Raw genomic sequence first — 20416 nt, forward strand, 5'->3', positions numbered from 1 at the left:
CTTTTATTTCTGTCTTTGTCTTTCGTTAGGGTATATCAAGCACCTAGCGCAACCCTCTGTTGTTTGTCCTTCTTCCTCGCCCTCGTGAACTGCACAGCCTTGTGACTCCTATCATCAAACGCAGCCGCCGGGCCAACATGCATCTCCCTCCAGCACCTCGTACAATAGGGATCGTCATCGCAACCCAGACACTGTAGCGTAGCATCGTCAAGACAGACGGTGCACCAGCCGTCAATGTCGTCATCCGTGTAATCCGTCTTGCTGGTGAGTCTCCTGACAGGCTTATCCCCCGCAGAGGGCCTTGTGCTCGGAACCGAAGGGAGCGAGAAAGAAGCGTCCTCTTCTTCTTCGGCGGCAGGGGCGCGGAGAGCGGCCAAGCGGGCGGTGATGTCGTCTAAGTCGTCTGCTTTGGTGGTGCTTGGGCGGCCGGGAGAAAAGGAGGAGAGGTCATCGAGATTGGGAGGCAGCGAAGGGAGGGCGAGATCTGCGTCTCCGTCTTCTTGTGTGTCTTCTTCATCTCGGTCTCGATCCTGTTTCTGGTCCTCCTGCGCAGAAGAAGCAGTTTCGTCGTCGTCATTTCCACGGTTTCGCAGGGCTGCTTCAAGGGCTGCTTCATCTTGGAACTGCGCGATGACGTCGCCTACTTTGGACTGCATCTGCTCACCATCTGAATCATCCGAATCCCCCCCAGCCCTATCATCCTCGTTGTCCTCGGCGGCAGCAGCAGCAGCAGCAGTAGCAGCATCATCCTTTGGTACGGCTCGCGAGAGCTCTTCCAGGAGCGCCCTGACCTGCTCGTCGCTTGGCTCCTGCGCAGCGGCGGCGGCGGCCGTTTCATCATCAACGGTGCTGTCAACATCGCCCAGGAGCTCCTCCAGCGTCTGGTCATCTGTCGAGAACATTCGCTCGACGTCGTCTTCGTCGTTTTCCAGTTTTTCTGACTTCTCTTCATGAGCGACAAGGCCTTTCGCTTCAGCTGTGTTCGAGTGTGATGACGATGATGATGCCTTCTCCCTCTTTGGTGACACTGCGCTTCCGCCATCGTCTGCAGCCCGCAGCGACTTTAGCCGCGCCGCCAGGGCATCTTCTCTGGTTGCTGGGTTCGTCCTCTCAATCACATCTACACTGAATCTGCAAATAGTCCTACTGTTTAGCCATGAGCTTCATCAGACATCTCCTCCTGAAAGACCCAGGGGAGAGCTTGTGCTCAGTCATCACGTACTTTATCGGAGCTACTCGACCCGGCGATGCGCCTGAGCTCGAGCCACGCAAGGCCTGCAGTCGTTCCAGCAGCGAGCTGTCTATATCTCCGGGCATTTTCTTTCGCGAATGGATTCCAGTTATCAAGTAGTAGTCAAAAGTATCTTATGCTGTATGTCCCTCGAAAAGGGAATCTCCGAGTTTCGCCTCACGAAACTTCAAAAGCCGGTTATTTTCTGCGAGCGTGTTCGTGCGAGATTGATACGGCGGGAAAAAGCACGTTTCTGAAGCCGCATGGCGCGCAAAGTCACGCGCCCAAAACTGCACACGGCTTTATTTACTTAAGCAGCAACGCCTTTCAGTATCCTCGTTTTCATCTCCCAGCAACATGGACTTGGCTTTGGCATTTGCATCACCATCGTCTACCTTATTTTCTCTCTTTCTTCTTCACCATTAGATCCATTTTGATCAATCTGAATAGTAGTAAGAATCTCGAGTCATATTAGGAGAAATCAAATCTCGCTTGATACGCACCAAAAAGCGTATTGGAGCGGAAAAGGCCCAATTAGGCGCGTGTTGGTCAGAGAGCTGAGAAAGCCTCTCAAAACGCCTGGCACCAGCACGATGCTTTGGACGGCACACCAAAAAGCGTCACGGGCGCATAATCGATCCTACAGCAGGATCACTAATGAAATGCGATTAAGGCGTAAAGCAACATCCCGAATCGTCGCCAGCTTTAAGCTTAGTATTGGCACAAATCCGGGTGAAGGTGGTCGCCATCGCTCCAAATCCCATGACATCAGGCTCGCCACCTTCTGTATCCGTGCCCAAGACTGCATCACCACACTTCTAGAACGCCTTCTCCGGTGCATAGCCTCCTCTAGCCGCAGGGATACTTTTGTTCATCGTCTTGCAGAAACTGTACACACCGATGGCAAGCAAGGAGCACTGCCACTCCTCAATGCATTCATATTACAATTAGCTATCCGCACGAGCCGCCGTAAATGCCCCCGAGGTCATGTACTTATTCCGCGTGATTCAAAGCCAGCCCTGTAAGCAGCCTTAGAGACATGGCCCAGATCCAATAATCACTACCCAACCGACCAGAAATTCAACTAATGCCTCTCGATTGAGGCCCGTGTATCGTTTGCCTTGACAAAAGAAAGAAAAGGAAAAAAGCGCCAAGCCCATATCGTCCGCCCCTTTTTGCAGCGTCAAAACAGTATGGTATCGATCGTTAAAAGAACAAAAGCATAAAACCATACACACGTAGACATGAATGGTAAAAGGAAAAATGAAAAGCGCCTGGCCCCCACCAGAGCAAAATAGCGATGGAAAGGAGCAGTCGTGAAAAGCAAGGTCCCAGCACTCTTATGCTAGGAAGACGGCGACGAGCACGGCAGTGGCGGCAGGCCAGAAACCCACCAGCTCAGCAATGTTCCTCAGGCTAGCAGCGCTCGAATCTTGCGAAGAATCTGGCCCGTCGGCTGTCGTGCCGTTAGGAAGGCTACCATTGATGAGAATGGTCCTGGTCCCGTTGACTTCGGCAACGTTAACAATGCTCTTGTTGAGCGCGTCGTAGCTGCCGTTTCCAATGAGGCTGTTATAGTACGCAGTGTTGTTGTTATCGTCGCAACCGCAAACATCATACGTGCCGCATCCGCAGAGAACGTCTCGCGTCTCGTTGCGACGGCTGGACTCGTTGAAGTAGTGGTATGGATTGTGATAGGGGTACATGTACGCGCCGTACAGCCAGACGCCGGGCCAGAACGCGAGGGCGGCACCTCCAAGGATGGCAAATGGCAGAATGCCCGAGGGGCTCCGTCCGCCGGCGCGGTAGGGTGTCGCTGCACCACCAGCATAATATCGGCCACCGCCGAACGATGGCTTCGGGCCGCTGCCTCCAGCTGATGTGCCACCGACGTTGGAACTGGGGGCTCGGTTGCCACTGTAGACACGATTAGACCTATGGCGCAAATGCCATGATGGGATACACATACGAGCTTCCACCGCTGCCGCTGCTGCCACCTCTGCTGCCTCCAGAGCTGCCTCCAGAACTGCCGCCGCCAGAGCTGCTGCCGCCTCCTCTGCTGCCACCGCCTCCGCCGCCACCTCTTCCTCCTCCACCTCCACCGCCCTTGCGCTTGAACAGATCGTGCTCCTCGGACTGCGCGACGCCGTCAACTCTCACCACATGTCGAGGGCCATCGATGACGCTGGCGGACGCAGTGGTCATCAGAGTGACGACCAGAAGGGCGAAGTCGATTCTCATGGCGAATGATGAAGGCGATGCTCGTGAGTACAGGCGACGCTTGTGAGATGTGCAAAAATGCCCTACTAGGAGATGTTGAGAGAGCTGGATAGACGGACCAGTTGGCCAAGATTCGCCTCCAGAGAGCACCGCGAGTTTTATAAGCAAACCGACTTGAGATGACACAACACTAAAATCCAGAGCAGGCGCGACGTACTTATACGTACTTTCTCGCCTTGCAGACCAGAGAGCCTTCCCTGTTTGAGGCCTTTCTGGAAAAAGCATTGGCGCAGCTGTTAGTGCCGAGCGGCTGGACGAGGTACCCCATACTTGCATGCGCACCGAAACGCTTGCTCCCTGGTAGGTCGTGCGAAGTAGAATAACATTGAGATCTTATGCCTTGGAGCGGATCCCTACGTGCGCCAAGTTACAGCCACAACTGGCGGTCATAGTCCCTTACTAGGTACTATTCCAAATGAAGATTGAATGTGATTGAATGACTTTTTGGTGCTACTGACCTTGCTTTGCCTCCGACTTGTCTGCTTCAACTTCGCCTTCCAAGTTGCCAGCGAGAAAGCGGAACAAACCAAGCGTGTATTACCCGACTCCACGGTACGGAGTTCTCCCTAGGCAGCCACGTCGCAAGCCATCACTGTCGGTTTCGGGGCTTCGAAATCATGTTTACCTCCGTACGGTGAGTCGGATTTGTCCAGTGCTGCTGCTTAGGGCAGGCATCAACGTGTTGGTCTGCTGTCAGTGGATGACCTCCATGGGTCTTTAATCACTAAAAGGCCGTGCTTCCTGGCTTCAGGGCACCTGTGAGAAGCAGCCACGCCTCCATGGCAGTGCCGCGATCAGCACACTTGCCGCTGATGCCATGAATACTCAAATTCTGCTATCCATATCCTCGACCTAGCGAGCGAGGTAAGCAGTGATAGTTGATCGAGGTGTAAGAGGCGGTCAAGTGGCGCAGACCCCGTCTCGACAGACAAACGGCGGGAGTAATAACACAGCACAGTTTCCTAAAGCAGAGCGCTGCTTCCTTTGTATTTGCGGGAAAGCGGGGGGCCCGTGCGCACTTACATTAGCTTCACAGCAACCTGCGTCATGGCCGACTGTTGATTCATCTTGTCATTTCGTCTTAACGGTTACTGTTCTCTTTGAATTTTCTTCTTGCTTCTTCTCCTTTTTAGCGTCTTGTATTCGTTCATTCGTGGCGTTGTCAAGATGTCTACATGGTTGCAGGCCTTGTTGCGCGTAGATGACGATGCCAAGTCGGTGCTGGATTAAGGTTAAATCTAGACGAGTTGACTGGGTGGGTTCGCGGGATCAAGATCCATCGACACCTGGTTTCTAGAAGTCTTCTATTGGGCAGAGGTAGCGAGAGAGAGGATGGATTGCCCTTGTCAATATCATCTGATCTGAACTTTGGACTTGATTCAATCCATTTCCGACTCGCTTTCGCGCCCAGTTTGCGCTCTTCAGGTATCTCAATTATGAAGTACAAGCTAGGTAGTTAGTAGTGCAAGTTACCTAGGTAGGTATCCATTACACTCAGTCCTACCTTGAACGTCATCTATTCGTCAAGCGAATAGATCCAGTGCCTTTACAGATCAAATTATAGCCCAAAACATTGGGCGTCATAGTCATCCCTTCTGTTGGGTTTCCACGGCTACCCCAGCGAATGTTGCTGGCAACCCACGACATACGGCCATAAGATGCGTGTTAAACGAATTGCGCCTACAAGTAAGAGCACGAGTCACTAATACGCAAAGAAATCTAAGTAGGTTTCAAGCAACCGAGAAATGTAAAGTAAAACTCAGTAATACGATGTTTCAAAGCTCAGGCAGTCAACAAACCGTATTACAAGCAGACTTGTCGTTTGATATGAAGGTTGCGCATCTACTCAATCTGGAGCCCTTATTCGCGGTGGAGGACGTCCATATATACGTAAGGTCATAACGACCAGCTTATCCTGATCCAGGCATCAATGGGGACCTCCTTAGAAGTTCTAGGTAAGTGGCTCAGAGATTCGGAGTGAGGCTCCTTGGGCTCGCGGTGAGATTTACGCGCCAAGGCGTTGATGCTTTCTTTGCTCACACCAAGCAAGCAGCCTCTCATCTGCGACGGCTTTTCACCAGCCGTCGCGACCAATTTCCCCTATATAAAGGAATCGGGCAGTCTGTGGTCCTCATAGCCCATCTGATCATTCATATGCCAGCAATTGGGAAGCCGTATTTATGGACAGCTATATCGCTTTACAAGTCATGAAAGAATCGCGAGATGAGGTAAGCTTCAATAAGTGAGCAGCCTTCGAGGAAATTGATGACATAGTCTGCACTCGCAGGGCCACATACAAGTACCTCTAGCGGAGATTCAGATCCATGCAAGCCACTGCACATGATCGTTAAAGCGACCGACAATAGAGCTGACTTCCATTGTTGATGACTGTATGTATGCCTTGTAATTCTCACATCTGGCTGAGTCCCGCGATATTTGAAGAATGGCACTAGTAGTCTAAAAGTTAGCTGCATGAGTCAAGTGCAGCTTTTAGGCCGAAACACGTGCACGCGGTCACAATAAGGTAGAGGCGGCTGCTGATGACTCAGCAATTCTTGCCGCTGGCTGACAATCGCTCGAACCTTCCCAACTTTCTCACAACTCTCGTTCGATTCACCAGCCGCTCACCTCGAACTTCTAAGGGAAACACCCTCACTGGCATCAGTCTCTCACGATTCAAATTGCGGCCGCTCTCTTTCAGCGTTTATATCTCTTTAAAAGCATGATACAGCCCCTCTGAAGCTCAAACACCCCTCGGAGGACGCTTTGAGGGGAGGCAGCGCGTTACGACCATGGCTGAAGAGGAGACCGAGTTCTCGTCTTTCGACGACAAGGATTGGGAAGCCCAAGATGCCGCCGACGACCGCGAGATCGCGCGACTTCTGGAGCAGAGCCAGGACGGCGCCGGCGGAGGACTTAAGCTTGACGACACCCCCTTCGATCAGACCAACAAGGCAGACGATGCAGAGGATTTTGAGGACATCAGCGACGACGACCTTCCCGATGAAGAAGAACCGAGCGCGGGTACATCGCTCGAACTGCCTGGACTGACGGACGATGGCAACACTAGTAATGATGCAGACGATCTGTTCGGAGAAGGCCCATCCTCACCCATCGACCCCGTCAACGGCCCAACGTCACCCGCGCCTCTCGTTCGCGATGCCGAGGCAGCCGACGATTCGCAAGCGGTCGACGCAGGCATAAGCTTTGGCTCTATCAATTTCGACCCAGATCCGCACGTCAATGGCGCCCTTAACCAGGATCCCGACATTCCTGCGCCCGCCGAATCGATCGGAGACTTGCTAAAGGCCACTTGGCCAGCATACAAGAAAGGCCACATTCTGACATGGAGCGAACTTTTGCCACCGAAGAAGGCGACCTGGAAGGAGAAGAAGCCGCTCAAGAAGCCCAAGTATTTAGTCACGAGCAAGCTGAGCCTTGATGTGGCTCCCGACGATGAGAAACTCTTTCGGATTCCCGGACCTGCAACTTCGACCAAAGCGAAACCCAACGAATCAACAATCAATGGTCTGGTGCATTGCAGTCCTGCAACCGATGGTCAGGAAGAAGACATTGCACAGTTCGACCTCGACCATGACTCTGATACGGAAACCGTCATGGGCTTCACACTGCGCGATATCGAACTGGCCTGCGAAGATTGGAGTGTCCATATCGAGAGCGTCGAGGCCAGCTTTGCGGCCCAACAGTTGGCTGCGGAGGAGGCCGCATCGTCACAGAAGCGCCAGATCGAAGAGGTTGAGCAAGATGACGAATGGGATGCCGAGTTTCTGATGGACGTCGCCGACGAACCCCAGCCTCGCCAGAAGAAGCGCAAGACGATTCCGCTTGGCCTGCCAGAAATTCCTCGATACACCGCGCCCTCATTCGACAACTTCGAAGAAGCGACTCGACGAGGTGCAAAGCGCGTTCACCTGGAAATCAGCGACCCATATCTTCTGCTGGAAACGGAGTCCTACAATAATAACAAGAGACCGCGGCAGGAGGCGCAGTTGAAGCGCATGGCCAACGGAAATATGGGCCGGGATATCTCACAGCGCTTCAACCTCTCCAACGATGAGGCGTACGAACTCTTGAAGGAGAACCATCAGAGCAAAGTCAGAGCTACTCTTGGCAACATTTCGGTGGAGCACGGCATGCCTGCCCTCAAGCTTTCATGGCCGTATTACAAAGTCAAGCTCAGCGGCACAACGGATGAGTACCATCGTCCCCGGTTCCGCTATAAGAAAATGGTGGGACACACCATCAGGTTCGACAAGCCCCTACATTTCAAGCGAAAGCAGATGAAGGGCAAGGCGCATGAGATTTTCCAGAAGTCGAAAGATCTGAGCCTCTACGATAATTCTACTGCTGTGCTCTTCGAATACTGCGAGCCGAGGCCGAGAGTGCTGAACAACTTCGCCATGGGCAACCGACTCATCAACTACTACCGGCGAAAGGAAAACAGCAACGAAGAGGAGCAGCTCGCCAAGTTGGACCTGGGTGAGTATCGTACTTTGCTTCCTGAAGACCGCTCGCCGTTTTCCCTCTTTGGCACTGTCGACCCCGGTGAAGTCGTGCCGACGCTACACAACGAGATGTACAGAGCGCCTGTTTTCAAGCATACGCCCCGAAGCACAGACTTCCTCGTTGTCCGCAGCACCACGGGCATTGGCGGCCCGAAATGGTACCTTCACAAGATTGATCACCTGCACGTCGTCGGCCAGGCCTTTCCATCGGTGGACGTCCCTGGTCCGCATAGTAGGCGTGTTACTAATGCGTCAAAAAGCCGAATGAAAATGCTGGCGTTCAGGATGATCAGGCACAGTCGGACGGATAACTGTCAGTTGTCCGACATCACTAAGCATATTGCGGACTCCACAGACACTCAGAACCGACAGAAGCTGAAGGAATTTCTCCAGTACGACAGGGATAGCAAGGAGAAGGGAATGTGGCGCCTGAAACCTGGAGAAATACTTCCGGATGAGAACGCTATCCGTGCCATGATCAAGCCTGAGGAAGTGTGCCTGCTTGATGCCATGCAGCTTGGTATCAAGGAGCTTGAGGATGCCGGCTACGACCCTCGTAATGCAACAATTGACGATGACGCACAGGGACTCGACGCCGATGAGGAGGAAGACGACGATGGCGAAGGGAGCAAAATCGTCAAGGGGCCCAAGAAGGTTGTCGAGAAGCAGGAAGAAACACTTGCGGACAAAATGGCGCCCTGGAAGACGACAAAGGCGTTCATCGACGCTTGTGCTCAAAAGGCTATGCTCCAGCTCCATGGTGAAGGAGACCCTACCGGCCACGGACTTGGATTCAGTTTCATCAGAACTTCCATGAAGGGCGGCTACATAGAAGCAGTTCAGGGACCCTTGGCTACGTCAGCTGATGCGATGGAACGTGAGAAACGGGCGAACGGCGGCCACGCATATAACGTGAAGAAGCAGCAGGCAATGTACGAGGAGGGCATTCGTGAAATCTGGGAGAAGCAGAAGGCAACCCTCTCGGACACGAAGGAGCATGATGTCAACGATATCGCAGCGACGGAAGACGAAGATGATAGGTTCAACGTTCAATCAGCAGCCACGCCGGCCATATTCGACGACGGGAACAGCCAGATTAGCGGTTTTACTTCGTCCAGCCGACACCCGAAACGAGCGATTCGCATCTCTCGAGAGGTGGAGCTCCCCGACGGAACGACGCAAACGAGAATCGAGGTTGTTCATGACCCAGTCGTCATTTCACAGTATATCAAGCGGCGAACAGAAGCCGACTTGGAAATGCGAGAGTACGTGAAAGCCATTGTCCGATTCCAGACACTGTCTAGGAAGCCACCCCTTCTGTGGACGCAGCTGCCCACCTCAGTCAAGGCGCTTCACCGTTGGTCGAGGCTTGCCAAGACCTATAACAAGAGGCGGGCTCCGTCCTACGGAGTGGGATCGCCCGGCTCCATGGCAGATGTTGTTGGCTTGGAGTTTAGAGCGCCGGCTTACGTGTATATGTCTACAGTATCTACAGCGCAAGGCCTACGGGCAATGCCGACCACGACCGTCTTGCAAACCTTAGGTAAGATGTCGTGCCTGATCATTTTGGGGTTTGTATCAGAGTTGCTCACACTGCCGTGCAGGATCAAAAAGGAACTCGAACGACTGGAGAAAAACAAGGCCCGACGACAGGCTCGAGAGCAACAGAAAGAGCTTCACCAAAAAGCCAGCGCTGGCGACGCCGGGTCTCCTGGAGCCGATAAGGTCCCTACAGGAACCACCCGCAAGTGTGCCAATTGCGGTCAGGTTGGACACATCAAGACAAACAAAAAGTACGGTAACTCCTGCTTGTTCCCTCCCAGTCTCACCACCTCCGCGTTCGTCTTTTGATTGGTGGCATCATGCAAAACCGTCAGAAGAAGGGGTCAGTGGCTCCAAGAACAAGAGGAAGAGGAAGCGGAAGACAACCGTCCTTGCCCAGAAACTCAAGCAGTCTGATATCCAGACTCGAAGACTGGAACGCGCAAGCCTTACCAAGCGGAAGGCCAGCGCGGGACGCAGTCAAAAGTCTCGAAAAGAAGACGCCCAGAAGAAGACACAGGAAGAGCTGGACAGGGAGCAAGTGCTCCGCGAGGAAAGGGAGCAGCTGCAAGCTCTCAAGCGAGAGCTGCAGCAAAGAGCTCGCCAAGAGAGGGAGGAGAGGGAACGGGCGCAAGGCTTCCCTGACCGGGCGTGGTGGAGAGCTGCAGCCGGCAGGCCTCACTAAGCCACTTCTTTCGCGCCCCAGTACCTGTGATGCTCCCACTTCATCCTTTGTCCCACCTCATCCCTTTCCCGTTTGTTATGCCTTTCCTTTGGTTTCCCCCCGCAATCAAGGTTCTTTGTTTGCTAACTTTTCTCCTACCCAAGATTATGTCCTTTGCTTAACGGCACGATGAAGGCGGATAACGGCGCATCAGAGCACGGCGGCTTTGGTAACTACAATGCCCCCGCAGGAGGCGCAGGATCACCGAGCTAGCCATTTCAGACGTTTACATCTAGAAGCGCGCAAAATCGGGTGAGCCTTTGTTTTCCCTCGGTCCTTACGTGACGAATAGCCGACACGGACGCGACAAGGGGTGTGCCCGGATGGGCGATTAAAGCTTCTTTCCATTCGACGACACGCTAGGACTCCTGTCAGCCTTGGAATGGCAGCCTCGGGGAAGGTGGATGTGTGAACGAGACGAGGAGGTAGAACGGTTGGAAACGAAGATAATGCCCAAACGGAAGGTGGATCATCTGGTTTAGGAGTTGGAGGATCATTGTCTTTTTTTTTCCGCTGTTCCCTCTTACCAAGCGTGGTAACCGCGAAGGGTTTGGCTGGCGTTTAGGGGGGCTGCTTTTATCTCGAACAAAAGACCTTGTTCGAAGCATTTGCTTGCCAAGTGGATTTCTTTGAAGGGGCTACGTAGCTGTCCATCTGAACAAAGAAAGATTGTCCACGATTGGACCTCGTGTGCCATGCTCGATGTCCTGTTTGTACCTTGTGACGTGACGAGGAGTGTCTACTGCCTTGTGGCTTTTCATTTCCCTTTGTTTCCATGGTACGCGGAGTGTGATATGTAGCGGCAGAAGAACTCAACAGCCCGCAGTTTGGGGGCTAGGCATGTCAGAATCCGGCCTGCATGACTGAAGACGTGGGCGCGTAGAAAAAGGCCGTTGTAAATTCCAAGAGGGTATATGTTGGGACTTTGTGCAGATCAAGTCTATGGTATAGGCTATCCGAGATGTAGCTGAGCAGAGGTCAAAGGCCGCGGGGAGAAGTGGTTAGGCTGTAGGAAAGCTAACGCAAATCTGGATCATGAAAAACAAAGTCTGTGTTCTACAGGGCACTGTTTCTTACACTTTGTAAGTAAGTACCTAGGTCAGTAAAAATGCAAGAAGTCAACGAAATGATGACGATGGCGATGTTGTTGCTGGAGCACGACAGAGGACATGGGAGGGAAATCGAAAGCGTCCAATTAGGGGTCCGGATGATATTTTTAGAAACGCAACCACACAAAAGCCCCCCTGCCTGCAGGTGCATGCATGGTAAGCCCGCCCCAGAAGAGAGAGAAAAAGAGAAGAAGACAGAGCATACAAGGTGAAGGTGGTGGGGTCCAATCGGGAGACAGGCAGACGAGGCAGGGCAAGGCTGATGTTTTTTGAAGAAAAGGTGTAAAAGAGAGAGTTGGGTGTGTGTGACAACGACGGAGGAGGCTGAGCGGAAAGGCGGGCGGAGTGAGAATTGTAAAACCAGGGGAAAATGGACAAGTGACGGATACCTTCTGATTTTTCTTTGTATTCTGCGCTTGTGTGTTATCGAATTGTTCCTTCTCTTGATGCTTATCTGCATTAGTATGGAGGCGAATACACGGAAGTAGAAGGAAGAATCGCGGATATGTGAAGCTGTGGGTTTGGAAGAGACGGATATCTTGATGATAGCGGATATGGCTGCTTGGCAATAACATCATCTGTTTGGACGAAGTAATGATGCTGCAGTTGCAGTAAGTAGTATTGGAGCCGATGCAAGAATGAGCTGAGAAGGAGGCTGAGCAGGCAAAGGGTGGAGGAACCCGGTTCGTTTAGCCCCGGCCGGCAATGCAACGTCTGCAGCATCACGCTTACATATTGCTGCCCTCATCCGTGTGGCTCGCAGAGTTAGCTAAGTGATGAGGTGCTTGATGTAAGTAGTAAGTCTATTTTATTTTTGTCTTCATGCATCTGATCGGAGAGGATGGGTGGATAGATGATGGCGTGGGGGTGGTGTTTCTTTCCTGTGCAATTCTGCAAGCCAATGTGAAGGCACGACATGGTTTGATGCCGACTGGCTTGCAGTTTGTTCTATTTCTGAGGCGTGCCATTGGGGAACAAGACGGCTTTGACGACGACATGGGGTCGTGAATGCTGGGATTGATGTTGGTTCCCACATTGCGGCCAAAGGGTATGACGGAGTACATGTAGCGCCCTGGCGCTTATTTGTGACGAGTGATGGGACAGGCTGAACTTGACCTACGGGAACAGATTATGAGTATACTCCGTATTAATAAAGACAAAGAGCCAAGGGCAGGGCAGGGTATCTTGCAGTGTACACGAATGGAAGCAGGTGAAGCAGGCAGGTGAAGCAGATGGCAACGCGGCCTCTGCCTGTAAGCACGTAGGGGAAGCAGCAGTCTTCGACAAGGCAAGTGAGTAGTACCAGTGGTGATACCCTGGGTGGCAGTAGCATCGAGACCCTATCCGGCCTGGTGGAACAGAAGAGAATGGCGATTCTGCAGCATGCTTACAGAATTGCGCCGTCTAAGCGCGAGGCTCTGGCGAGAAGCGCGAGCGTGGAGGTGTGCGGCCAATGAACGGACGGTGACGAGGATGAGGTCAGCTTGGGCTTCGGGGCCTGGGCTATCCGTGCTTCGAACGGTCGATTCCCGGCATTGCGATGCGGGCGTGGAGTAGTAGTATCTTGTCCTTAGTTAAGCCTTCTAGCCTTGCTCCGCCTTGCATTACCTTGCCTTGTCACCGACCGGGAAGGGCAAGGGCTGCATCTTGGTGTTGTCTCTTGGCAGCTTGGCTGGCAGCTCGCACTTGGTGACGAGCCACTTGTGTGCGGCTCGGCTATCGCTGCCGTCGTACTCTGTGCGAATGGGCACATGCAGAGTCCACGTAGCTGGCATGGCATCCCGGAAGCTTTGTTAGTGAAAGAACAGAGCAATCATTCGACTGCTGATTCGACGTATGTATTATCTGAATCGTCCGATGACATGTCTCACAGCGACCGAATGTGTCAAGCCAACGGACGCTCTGCCCAGGCAGGCCATAGCCGCTGTGGTGTGAGGCTTTGCCAGGCGGCTAACCCGTAACCGCGATGCACGATTCATGAGACGTCTTAGCATGACAGCATGTTGCGTGCAGGGGCTGTTGTAGATGAATCGAGGTGTTTGGCAATCTCACCCGAATGTGGATTTGGCGAGGTCTTGCAGGTTCGATGACGGAAACTGTTCAAGTTGACAAAGGGCAAGATGTGAGTGGACTGACCTGATGAGTTAGGCAGTCGTTGAAGCCTCATGACTAGAGCCGGGTTTATACAAAGAGCGAGTCCACATACAAAGGCTGTATCATCTTCCATTCATGACCAATAGATGAATGTTTGACAGCTATAGAGGGAGCTCCTGCCAGAAGTGAGCCTTTCAGATATAATAGCCTATTACATGACTGTGATTGACACCTTGGTAGCACGTGGATACCCGCAGAATGGTTCGTGGCCGCTCTGCTCTGCGAAGCACATGACGATGGTTCGCCTTTGTACTGGCTCTCGGCACGTCAAAACCTGTGTCACAGAGCGAGTATATTTCATTAAGTTACTTGTTTGTACCAGAAGAGATAAAGAACTAAGTAGAAAAAGGACTTTGGTCGTGGAGAGCTCCATCTTTTACGACGGCGTCATTACATCCGTCTGGCTCATTCCAAATTGTCACCTCACCTCCAAGCAGAGCACGCACATGGAGTTCACCTCATGTTCCCTGTCGGGACCCGTTAGCGGTGCCCCAGTGCTAAGCCCTTGCCGCCGCAGCCAGTCATAGGGCTCGTGGCGGCAGCAGCTCGTCGCCTTTGCGCCTGTAGCGCTCGCCGTAGGGCCCCGTCCAGCCCCCTGCAGTCCCCTGTAGCCCCTGTAGGCCCTCCGCCTCCACCCTCGCATTGCTGCTTCGGCTCTAGCGGCGCCGGCAGAACCTGCTTAGCACGGACCCGACCTGAGCGTCTCGTCCCTACTAAATCCTCTTCCCACCCTTCAGGTTCCAGTTCAGACTGAACACGATCTCGAGGGCTATTATTAGAACCATCCAACGCCAGATTCAGCCCCATGGTCCTGCAACACGTTTAAACCGACCCCCAGCATATCACCGATCTCGTCCAGGCTCAAGCGACGAGCTGCTGCAGGCACCGCACGGCACGGCAGCGTCGCATCGCCCTCGCATCGCACCGCATCGCGACTTGACAGCAAGCAAGCACGGCTCTGCCTGCGGTACTGCTGCTGTCCGCTCCGCTGGCGACCAGGCCGATCCAGATCCCCAATCCCCCGACCAGCATCGTTGTTGGTCCTGGCCAACGCCGTTGGATCTGCTGGTGCTCCTGAGCCTCGAGAACCTTGTGCGGCCCTCGGGACCTGTGCATACAAGGGACCTCCAGTGGTACGGCTTGTACAAAGACGGCGCCCTCCTGCCTTTGTCTGGGCTCGTGTCTCCTCCGTCATCGTCTGTCAACGCCATCCTCTTATTCCTCCTTCTCCCTCGTCTACATCCTCGTGCTTGTCCTCGGCTTTGTCACATTTGCGCGCGCGCACATACGCACCGGCCAGGCAACGCAGACGCCCATCAATCCGCTGGCCGTCGCCTTGCCGTTTTCTCGACGGTACTCCTATTGCAGCCGTCTTACTGCTGCTGCCCTCCCAGTCTCCGTCCTCGTTCTGCCTCTTTGTGGGTCCGGACAAACACTTCTCTGCGGCGCGTGCTTTTTAAATCATTGCACAAGACTTCCCTCCCACCTCGCGCTGGCTCGGTTTTGATTGCGATTGCAATTGCGACCGTGACTGCGACTGCGGCCTTCGCCTCCGACCTCGACTCTGACCCTGACCCTGACCCTCTCGATCGCGAACTTTATCTCGACGAGCGTCCTTGGCTTCGCCCTTACAGCTCGAGGCTCGACACGCACAATCATACACGACCGCGGCCTCGGATTCGGCGAGCCAGACTCTCCAGCTCGTTGGCCTCTCGCGCCACACATCCCAATCAGCTCACAGCGCGACCTCTTGGGCACCGCGAGCCATAACTCAAAATGGGCAGAAGGAAGATTGAGATCAAGGCCATCGCCGATGACCGCAACCGCTCCGTGTACGTTGTTTCCGCCCCGTGCTCTCGGAACCCATCACCATGACGGCCTTGAGACTAACACCCGCGTCTTCTAGGACCTTTCTCAAGCGAAAGGGTGGCCTGTTCAAAAAGGCACACGAGCTCTCCGTCCTGTGCTCCGTCGACGTCGCCGTCTTCATCTTCGGCAACAACAAGAAGCTGTACGAGTACTCTTCAAAAGATATGGGACAGCTTATCACCAGATACCAATATGTACGTTCCACCCACGACTGGGTCGGTCGCACGGCATTGCTACCTACCAAACTGTCTGCTGGTATTAGCTGGACGCGATTCGCTGACAAGATGGCATAGCATGGTGGCCCCAACGAGCACAAGGGGCCGTCCGACTACAACAGCGGCCAAACCAACGACGACGACGACGAGGATGGTGACGGGACGCCTCCTCGTGGGGCGGATGGGATGGAGGCGCACATGATGCCTGCTCATTTTCAAGGCCAGCCTCCTCAACCCTTCCCTCAGATTCGCCATCAGACTGCCTCAGCGTCACCTCCCGTACCCAACGGCGTGCCTTTCCCGGGTCATGCTCACCTGCAGCGAAGCCTCACGCCGCAACCCGCCGGCCCATCGCGGCCAAACTCGAGAGGTGACATGCGCCGCATGGGCCATGGCATGATGCCGCAGCCCGTCGGGCCTCATGGACCCCACGGGCCTCACCCGGGCATCACTTACATGCCCACGCCACCCATCTATAACCCGGCGGCCAGCAACCAGTCCAGCCTCATGCCGCCCCAGCCTGGTCCTTACCCGTACCAGCCGCCGCCCCAGCCATACATGGAGGAGCGGAGGCCATCTGCACCTCCGACCTTCACTGCTCACCCTTCTCCCCAACCACTAGCAGTCGGCCCGCGCACAGCGAATCCCTCCCCTCAGCCGCCTCACCAATTACTGCCTCCTCAGTCCATGCCTCCTCACACCTCACCCCAGCCTGCACGTCGTCACCTGGACCCGCAGCCTCCGCCGCCGGTCGAGCCAAGGGCAGAAGCTCCCGAGAAGCCGAAAGCGCCACTCATCAACACGGACACGGCTATCAAGAAGATGTCCCAGCGTAAATCGCACAGCATCTTTACTCCGATCGAGGAAAACAGATCCATCTTGTCCCAGCATTTGGCATCCTTTGCTTCGGAACCCCAGTCTATCAAGAACGAGTCGGGGGCCTCGGCCGCAGCAAATCCCAACCGGTCCCAGTCGGCTGACAACGGGGCCGCCGTTCGAAATGGAGAAGCACCTTCGCCGCATTTGCAGCAACGTTCTGGTCTGCGCAATACGTCCGTGTCCTCCCTTCCTGATACGCCGTCGCAGACCGGCAGTCTGAAGATCAACACGGCTGTGGGGGGCACGAGGCCGAAGCCGCCTCGCCTGACGGTGCAAATTCCCGACGGTGGCTCTGAGGCTGGGAGCGCAACGGGCGACTCAAACTCACCTCGGATTCCGACAGACGCTGCGTCCAACGCGCCACATCGGCATAACAGCGTGGTCCTTCCGCCACCATCTCCGTCTGCTACGACACTCTTGTCCGCAGGGGCGACAGGGCCCCCCAATCCGTTTGCCCGGCCGGTCCCTCAGCAGAACGTCAACGGCGACACACCCGTTTCTGCGCTTCCCTCTCGGTTCTTGAACAATGAGCTGCTGCCGAGCCCCAGCAGTTTCTATCCGGAGTGGAACTTTAGAGGCAGCGACAACAATACGCTTCCCAGCCCCCTTAACTTCGCCACGCCCGTGGTAGGCACAGGGCCAAGCTTTCTCCGAGACGACAGCCATTTGTTGAGCAGCAGCGGGAACGCAGGCTCCGGCGCAGCAAGTGGCAACCAGGGCTCGACGCAACCATCAGGAATTGCCAAGAGGAAGAGTCCTGATCTTGAGGGGCCTGGCCAGGACGAGAATCAAGAATCGGCTGGCGACCCGAAGCGCTTGAAGGTGGAGCGATAGGCTGTATCACATGCTGTTGATCGATTGCGGTGCTGTCCATTTTCTTCAGATACCCCATTTGAACTTTGCTTCATCCCATTTTTTTCTTTCTCCATATGCTTCGTCATCTTCCTTTCTCTTGACACCTTCTTTTCTCAAGTGTATTTTTAGGCTCTTTGGTGTATGAGTCGTGTTTCTTTGATCACTTGGTCGCGTTTGTCATCGTGGCGCATGAGATGGATTATCGTGGGAAAGTTTCATACATCAACCTTTCGTTTGGCCGTCGCAAGATGGGGGGGGGGTATATATCCTGCTCGTTTGACGGCGCTGAGACGAGGCATTCTGTTATGCTGTCGTCTCGCACTTTGCCTTTTTTCTCTTTCGTTTGTGGCATGTTGGAAGATATCATCCGCCATTTTTTAATATGCTTTGTCAAGATATGGGAAACGAGACACGCGAATACAGGCTGAGGCGTGGTTGTCCAGCTTGTGAGGACTGGGTCCTGTATTTGGAGGGAGACCTAGAGGAGTTGCTATATTTCCGGGCGTTTCTTGGTTAGAAAATGTCGCGGGACCAAAGAGCTTGGAGCATGAGAATGGCGGTTGAAGGCGGCGGATCACATTCTATTTTACGCTGTTGAATATATTTGCCGGTTGAGGAATTAGTCGGTCTCTTACATGTCACCGCATGATGACCCGTATCTGCTTGACTATGCACATGTCCTCTCCAAGTTGTTTACTTGATTGAGAGGTAAGCCTTGAAGGAACTAGGCATAACTATATGGTTGCAGGATACAGACTGGCAGGTTGAACGACGACAATCACTGTGCCACTCCTGTTCCTGAAGCAAAAGGCCAATACAACAAGGCTGGCTATGTATTAACCCTTGAACTGAGTCTGCCGCCGTCGGCATTGACGGCACTTAAAACATCGCTAGCTGCAAAAAAAAAGAGACCATAAATATTGTACATCATCAGAACAGATAACAGAAACCGTTGGAGCAAAAAGGTTCCGTCACAATCATCACGCAGACGTCAACACTCCTTTCAAGATCCACTAAAAGCAAAACTTTATCAGCTTTCTCACTCTCCTCCGGCGCCCAAAGGGGGAATAAGGGGAAAGGGATTCAGCAACTTACCACCTCGCCATTAGCGACCCGGCTCGCAACGCGCTCAACCTCGACCCCATCCGGCATAACGACCCTCTTCTCCTCGCCACGATCCTCCCACCAAACCTCCTTCCCCGCCGCCGTCTTGGCCTTGACGCCGGCCTCCCAGGGGCTCGACTGCCCAATGACGAGATGCGCCTGCACGAACCTCATCATGTTCTCGTCCGCGCGATCTTTCCCGCCCGAGCCATCGTACGCCTGCTCCCCAAACGTCTTATAGTCGTCTGTATTCTCCCACGGTTTCTGGGGCAGGTCCTCGATGACGACGTTGCTGGGCGCGAGGACGGTGGTCTTGGTGTTGGGGTCGGCGAGGGGGTCGCTCGTCTCGGGGTGCATGCGGGAGAGGGAGAAGAAGGTGGTGAGGGAGCGCTGGGTGCCGAGGATGTCGACGAGGAGGACGGCGGGCTGGACTTTGGTTTCTTCGGCCTGGTTGGAGGGGGACATGATGACGGGGAGGTGGCCTGGGGGTGGGTATGGGGGGATGCGGTGGTTGTTGTGGAGTGGTTCTTGGGCGGCGGCGGGGGAAGTCGCTGCTGTTGTGGCTGTGAGGAGGGATAAGGGCAAGAGATTGAGAAGCCTCATTGTTCTCTGGGATGAGTTGGGCGTGGGTTGGGCCGGGGTTGGAAACGTTATGGGCGTACAAAGCTGGTGATAGGATGGGCTGAAGTTGATATCATAACTATCAAGGCGGTTGCAGGCACGACGACGTCACTGGGGTTGGCGTGATGAGTTAGGTAATCAGCGGCGAGAGTGCTCGAAACGGGAAGGAACGAAAAAGTCACATGATTTGAGCATTGGTTTGGACAAAGTACCTGGAAATTGAAATTGAAAGGCGAACCTACGGAGCACTGAGCAGTTTGATTGAGGCGCAAGAGGTGGAAAAATACTGTCCGAGAGTAGAAGCTCGCGCTATCAGAGATCGGTGGGAACATGCCAAAAAGCTTGGGCCAGAGGAGTTGGTTCAAGTGTATGCATCAACTACTCGGACGCCGTTTCTCGCGGCATGTTGAATCAATCACTCGAGAAGACGGTCAACTGGAGTTGAAGCGATTCTAGCCTTGTACAAGGCTTACATACCTGCCGAGGTGGCGTATCACGGGACTGTGAGCTTGGGGGGAGGCGGACTTTCACGTGAAGAAATGAGCTTGATTTCAAAGAGAAGGGGGACCGGGGAGAAGTGAAATGTCGGACAACATCAAAACCCGGCGCTGGCCAATAGCGGTTGTTGGAGAAATGTTGGAGTAAATCGCCTCGCCGACGCAGTTGCCCCGGCAAAGAAAAGAGCCGTTACCGTCATCTGACTTGCGCCAGTGCGGCGCCCCGGATTTGGGGATTTATTGAGTGTGGGGTATTACGGCTTTGTAGTCTGTTTCTTCCTTTTCTGATGAATCGAGTAGGTTTTGTACAATATGTGCAGTCTGGGTAATAGGCAGTAGAGGAGAATGGCGTGGTGATGTCAGGGTTCGGAGGGTTGCCATGGTCAGCTGGGCTGATGGATTGGACTTTCTGGCCTGACATGTGAAAGCATGTGGATGGAACTCCGGCTGGCTGGTGGCTTGTTCTAGTTTGGGTGCCACGGGGGATGACTTGCCATGCCCATGAATTAATGATGGTTTGATCAAGGTACGAAATTTGATCGGCCTGTCAAATAACAAGGAGGTGCTTGGTAAATGCTGTTGGCGCGAATGAACCATGTCCATGGCGTGGTTTGGCCATGCTGGGAAGTTGTGTGTAGCGTCTGGTGGAATCCAAGACCGTGATGGGCCACGATGAGCCTTGGCACTGGCATCAACGACCAACCCAGATTCTCTGGAACAATGACCATTGCCAGCCAGACCAGACTTGAGCGTTTGAGAAGTTGATACTTGCTCAAAACCTTTATGGTTATTATTGCCACGTAAGGTATA

General features: G+C 53.9%; 6 protein-coding genes across 6 annotated transcripts; 2 read left to right on the plus strand and 4 right to left on the minus strand.

Annotated features, from left to right (window-relative positions):
- Positions 1 to 35: 35 nt before the first annotated feature.
- BBK36DRAFT_1156993 (hypothetical protein) lies at positions 36 to 1317 on the minus strand (the record flags this gene model as incomplete). The annotated part of the gene is made up of 2 exons (XM_024893975.1): positions 36 to 1143; positions 1223 to 1317. 2 exons carry the CDS (start codon positions 1315 to 1317, stop codon positions 36 to 38), a joined length of 1203 nt encoding a protein of 400 aa, XP_024752063.1.
- Positions 1318 to 2571: 1254 nt separating this feature from the next.
- BBK36DRAFT_1113703 (hypothetical protein) lies at positions 2572 to 3472 on the minus strand (the record flags this gene model as incomplete). The annotated part of the gene is made up of 2 exons (XM_024889942.1): positions 2572 to 3166; positions 3201 to 3472. 2 exons carry the CDS (start codon positions 3470 to 3472, stop codon positions 2572 to 2574), a joined length of 867 nt encoding a protein of 288 aa, XP_024752064.1.
- A 2831-nt stretch (positions 3473 to 6303) lies between these two features.
- BBK36DRAFT_1191773 (hypothetical protein) lies at positions 6304 to 10516 on the plus strand (the record flags this gene model as incomplete). The annotated part of the gene is made up of 4 exons (XM_024896735.1): positions 6304 to 9302; positions 9524 to 9580; positions 9642 to 9875; positions 10408 to 10516. 4 exons carry the CDS (start codon positions 6304 to 6306, stop codon positions 10514 to 10516), a joined length of 3399 nt encoding a protein of 1132 aa, XP_024752065.1.
- A 2500-nt stretch (positions 10517 to 13016) lies between these two features.
- On the minus strand, positions 13017 to 14209 carry BBK36DRAFT_1138844 (hypothetical protein; the record flags this gene model as incomplete). Its single annotated transcript, XM_024893268.1, has 5 exons — positions 13017 to 13180; positions 13549 to 13581; positions 13619 to 13623; positions 13722 to 13840; positions 13994 to 14209. The coding sequence occupies 5 exons, from the start codon at positions 14207 to 14209 to the stop codon at positions 13017 to 13019; spliced, it is 537 nt and encodes a 178-aa protein (XP_024752066.1).
- A 1133-nt stretch (positions 14210 to 15342) lies between these two features.
- Positions 15343 to 17363, plus strand: BBK36DRAFT_1138845 (hypothetical protein; the record flags this gene model as incomplete). Its single annotated transcript, XM_024893269.1, has 3 exons — positions 15343 to 15398; positions 15473 to 15629; positions 15729 to 17363. The coding sequence occupies 3 exons, from the start codon at positions 15343 to 15345 to the stop codon at positions 17361 to 17363; spliced, it is 1848 nt and encodes a 615-aa protein (XP_024752067.1).
- A 1001-nt stretch (positions 17364 to 18364) lies between these two features.
- BBK36DRAFT_1156997 (hypothetical protein) lies at positions 18365 to 18953 on the minus strand (the record flags this gene model as incomplete). Its single annotated transcript, XM_024893976.1, has 2 exons — positions 18365 to 18397; positions 18480 to 18953. 2 exons carry the CDS (start codon positions 18951 to 18953, stop codon positions 18365 to 18367), a joined length of 507 nt encoding a protein of 168 aa, XP_024752068.1.
- Between the last annotated feature and the right edge of the window lie 1463 nt (positions 18954 to 20416).

This window comes from Trichoderma citrinoviride (assembly GCF_003025115.1).
Source record: "Trichoderma citrinoviride strain TUCIM 6016 unplaced genomic scaffold BBK36scaffold_3, whole genome shotgun sequence".
NCBI lineage: Eukaryota > Fungi > Ascomycota > Sordariomycetes > Hypocreales > Hypocreaceae > Trichoderma > Trichoderma citrinoviride.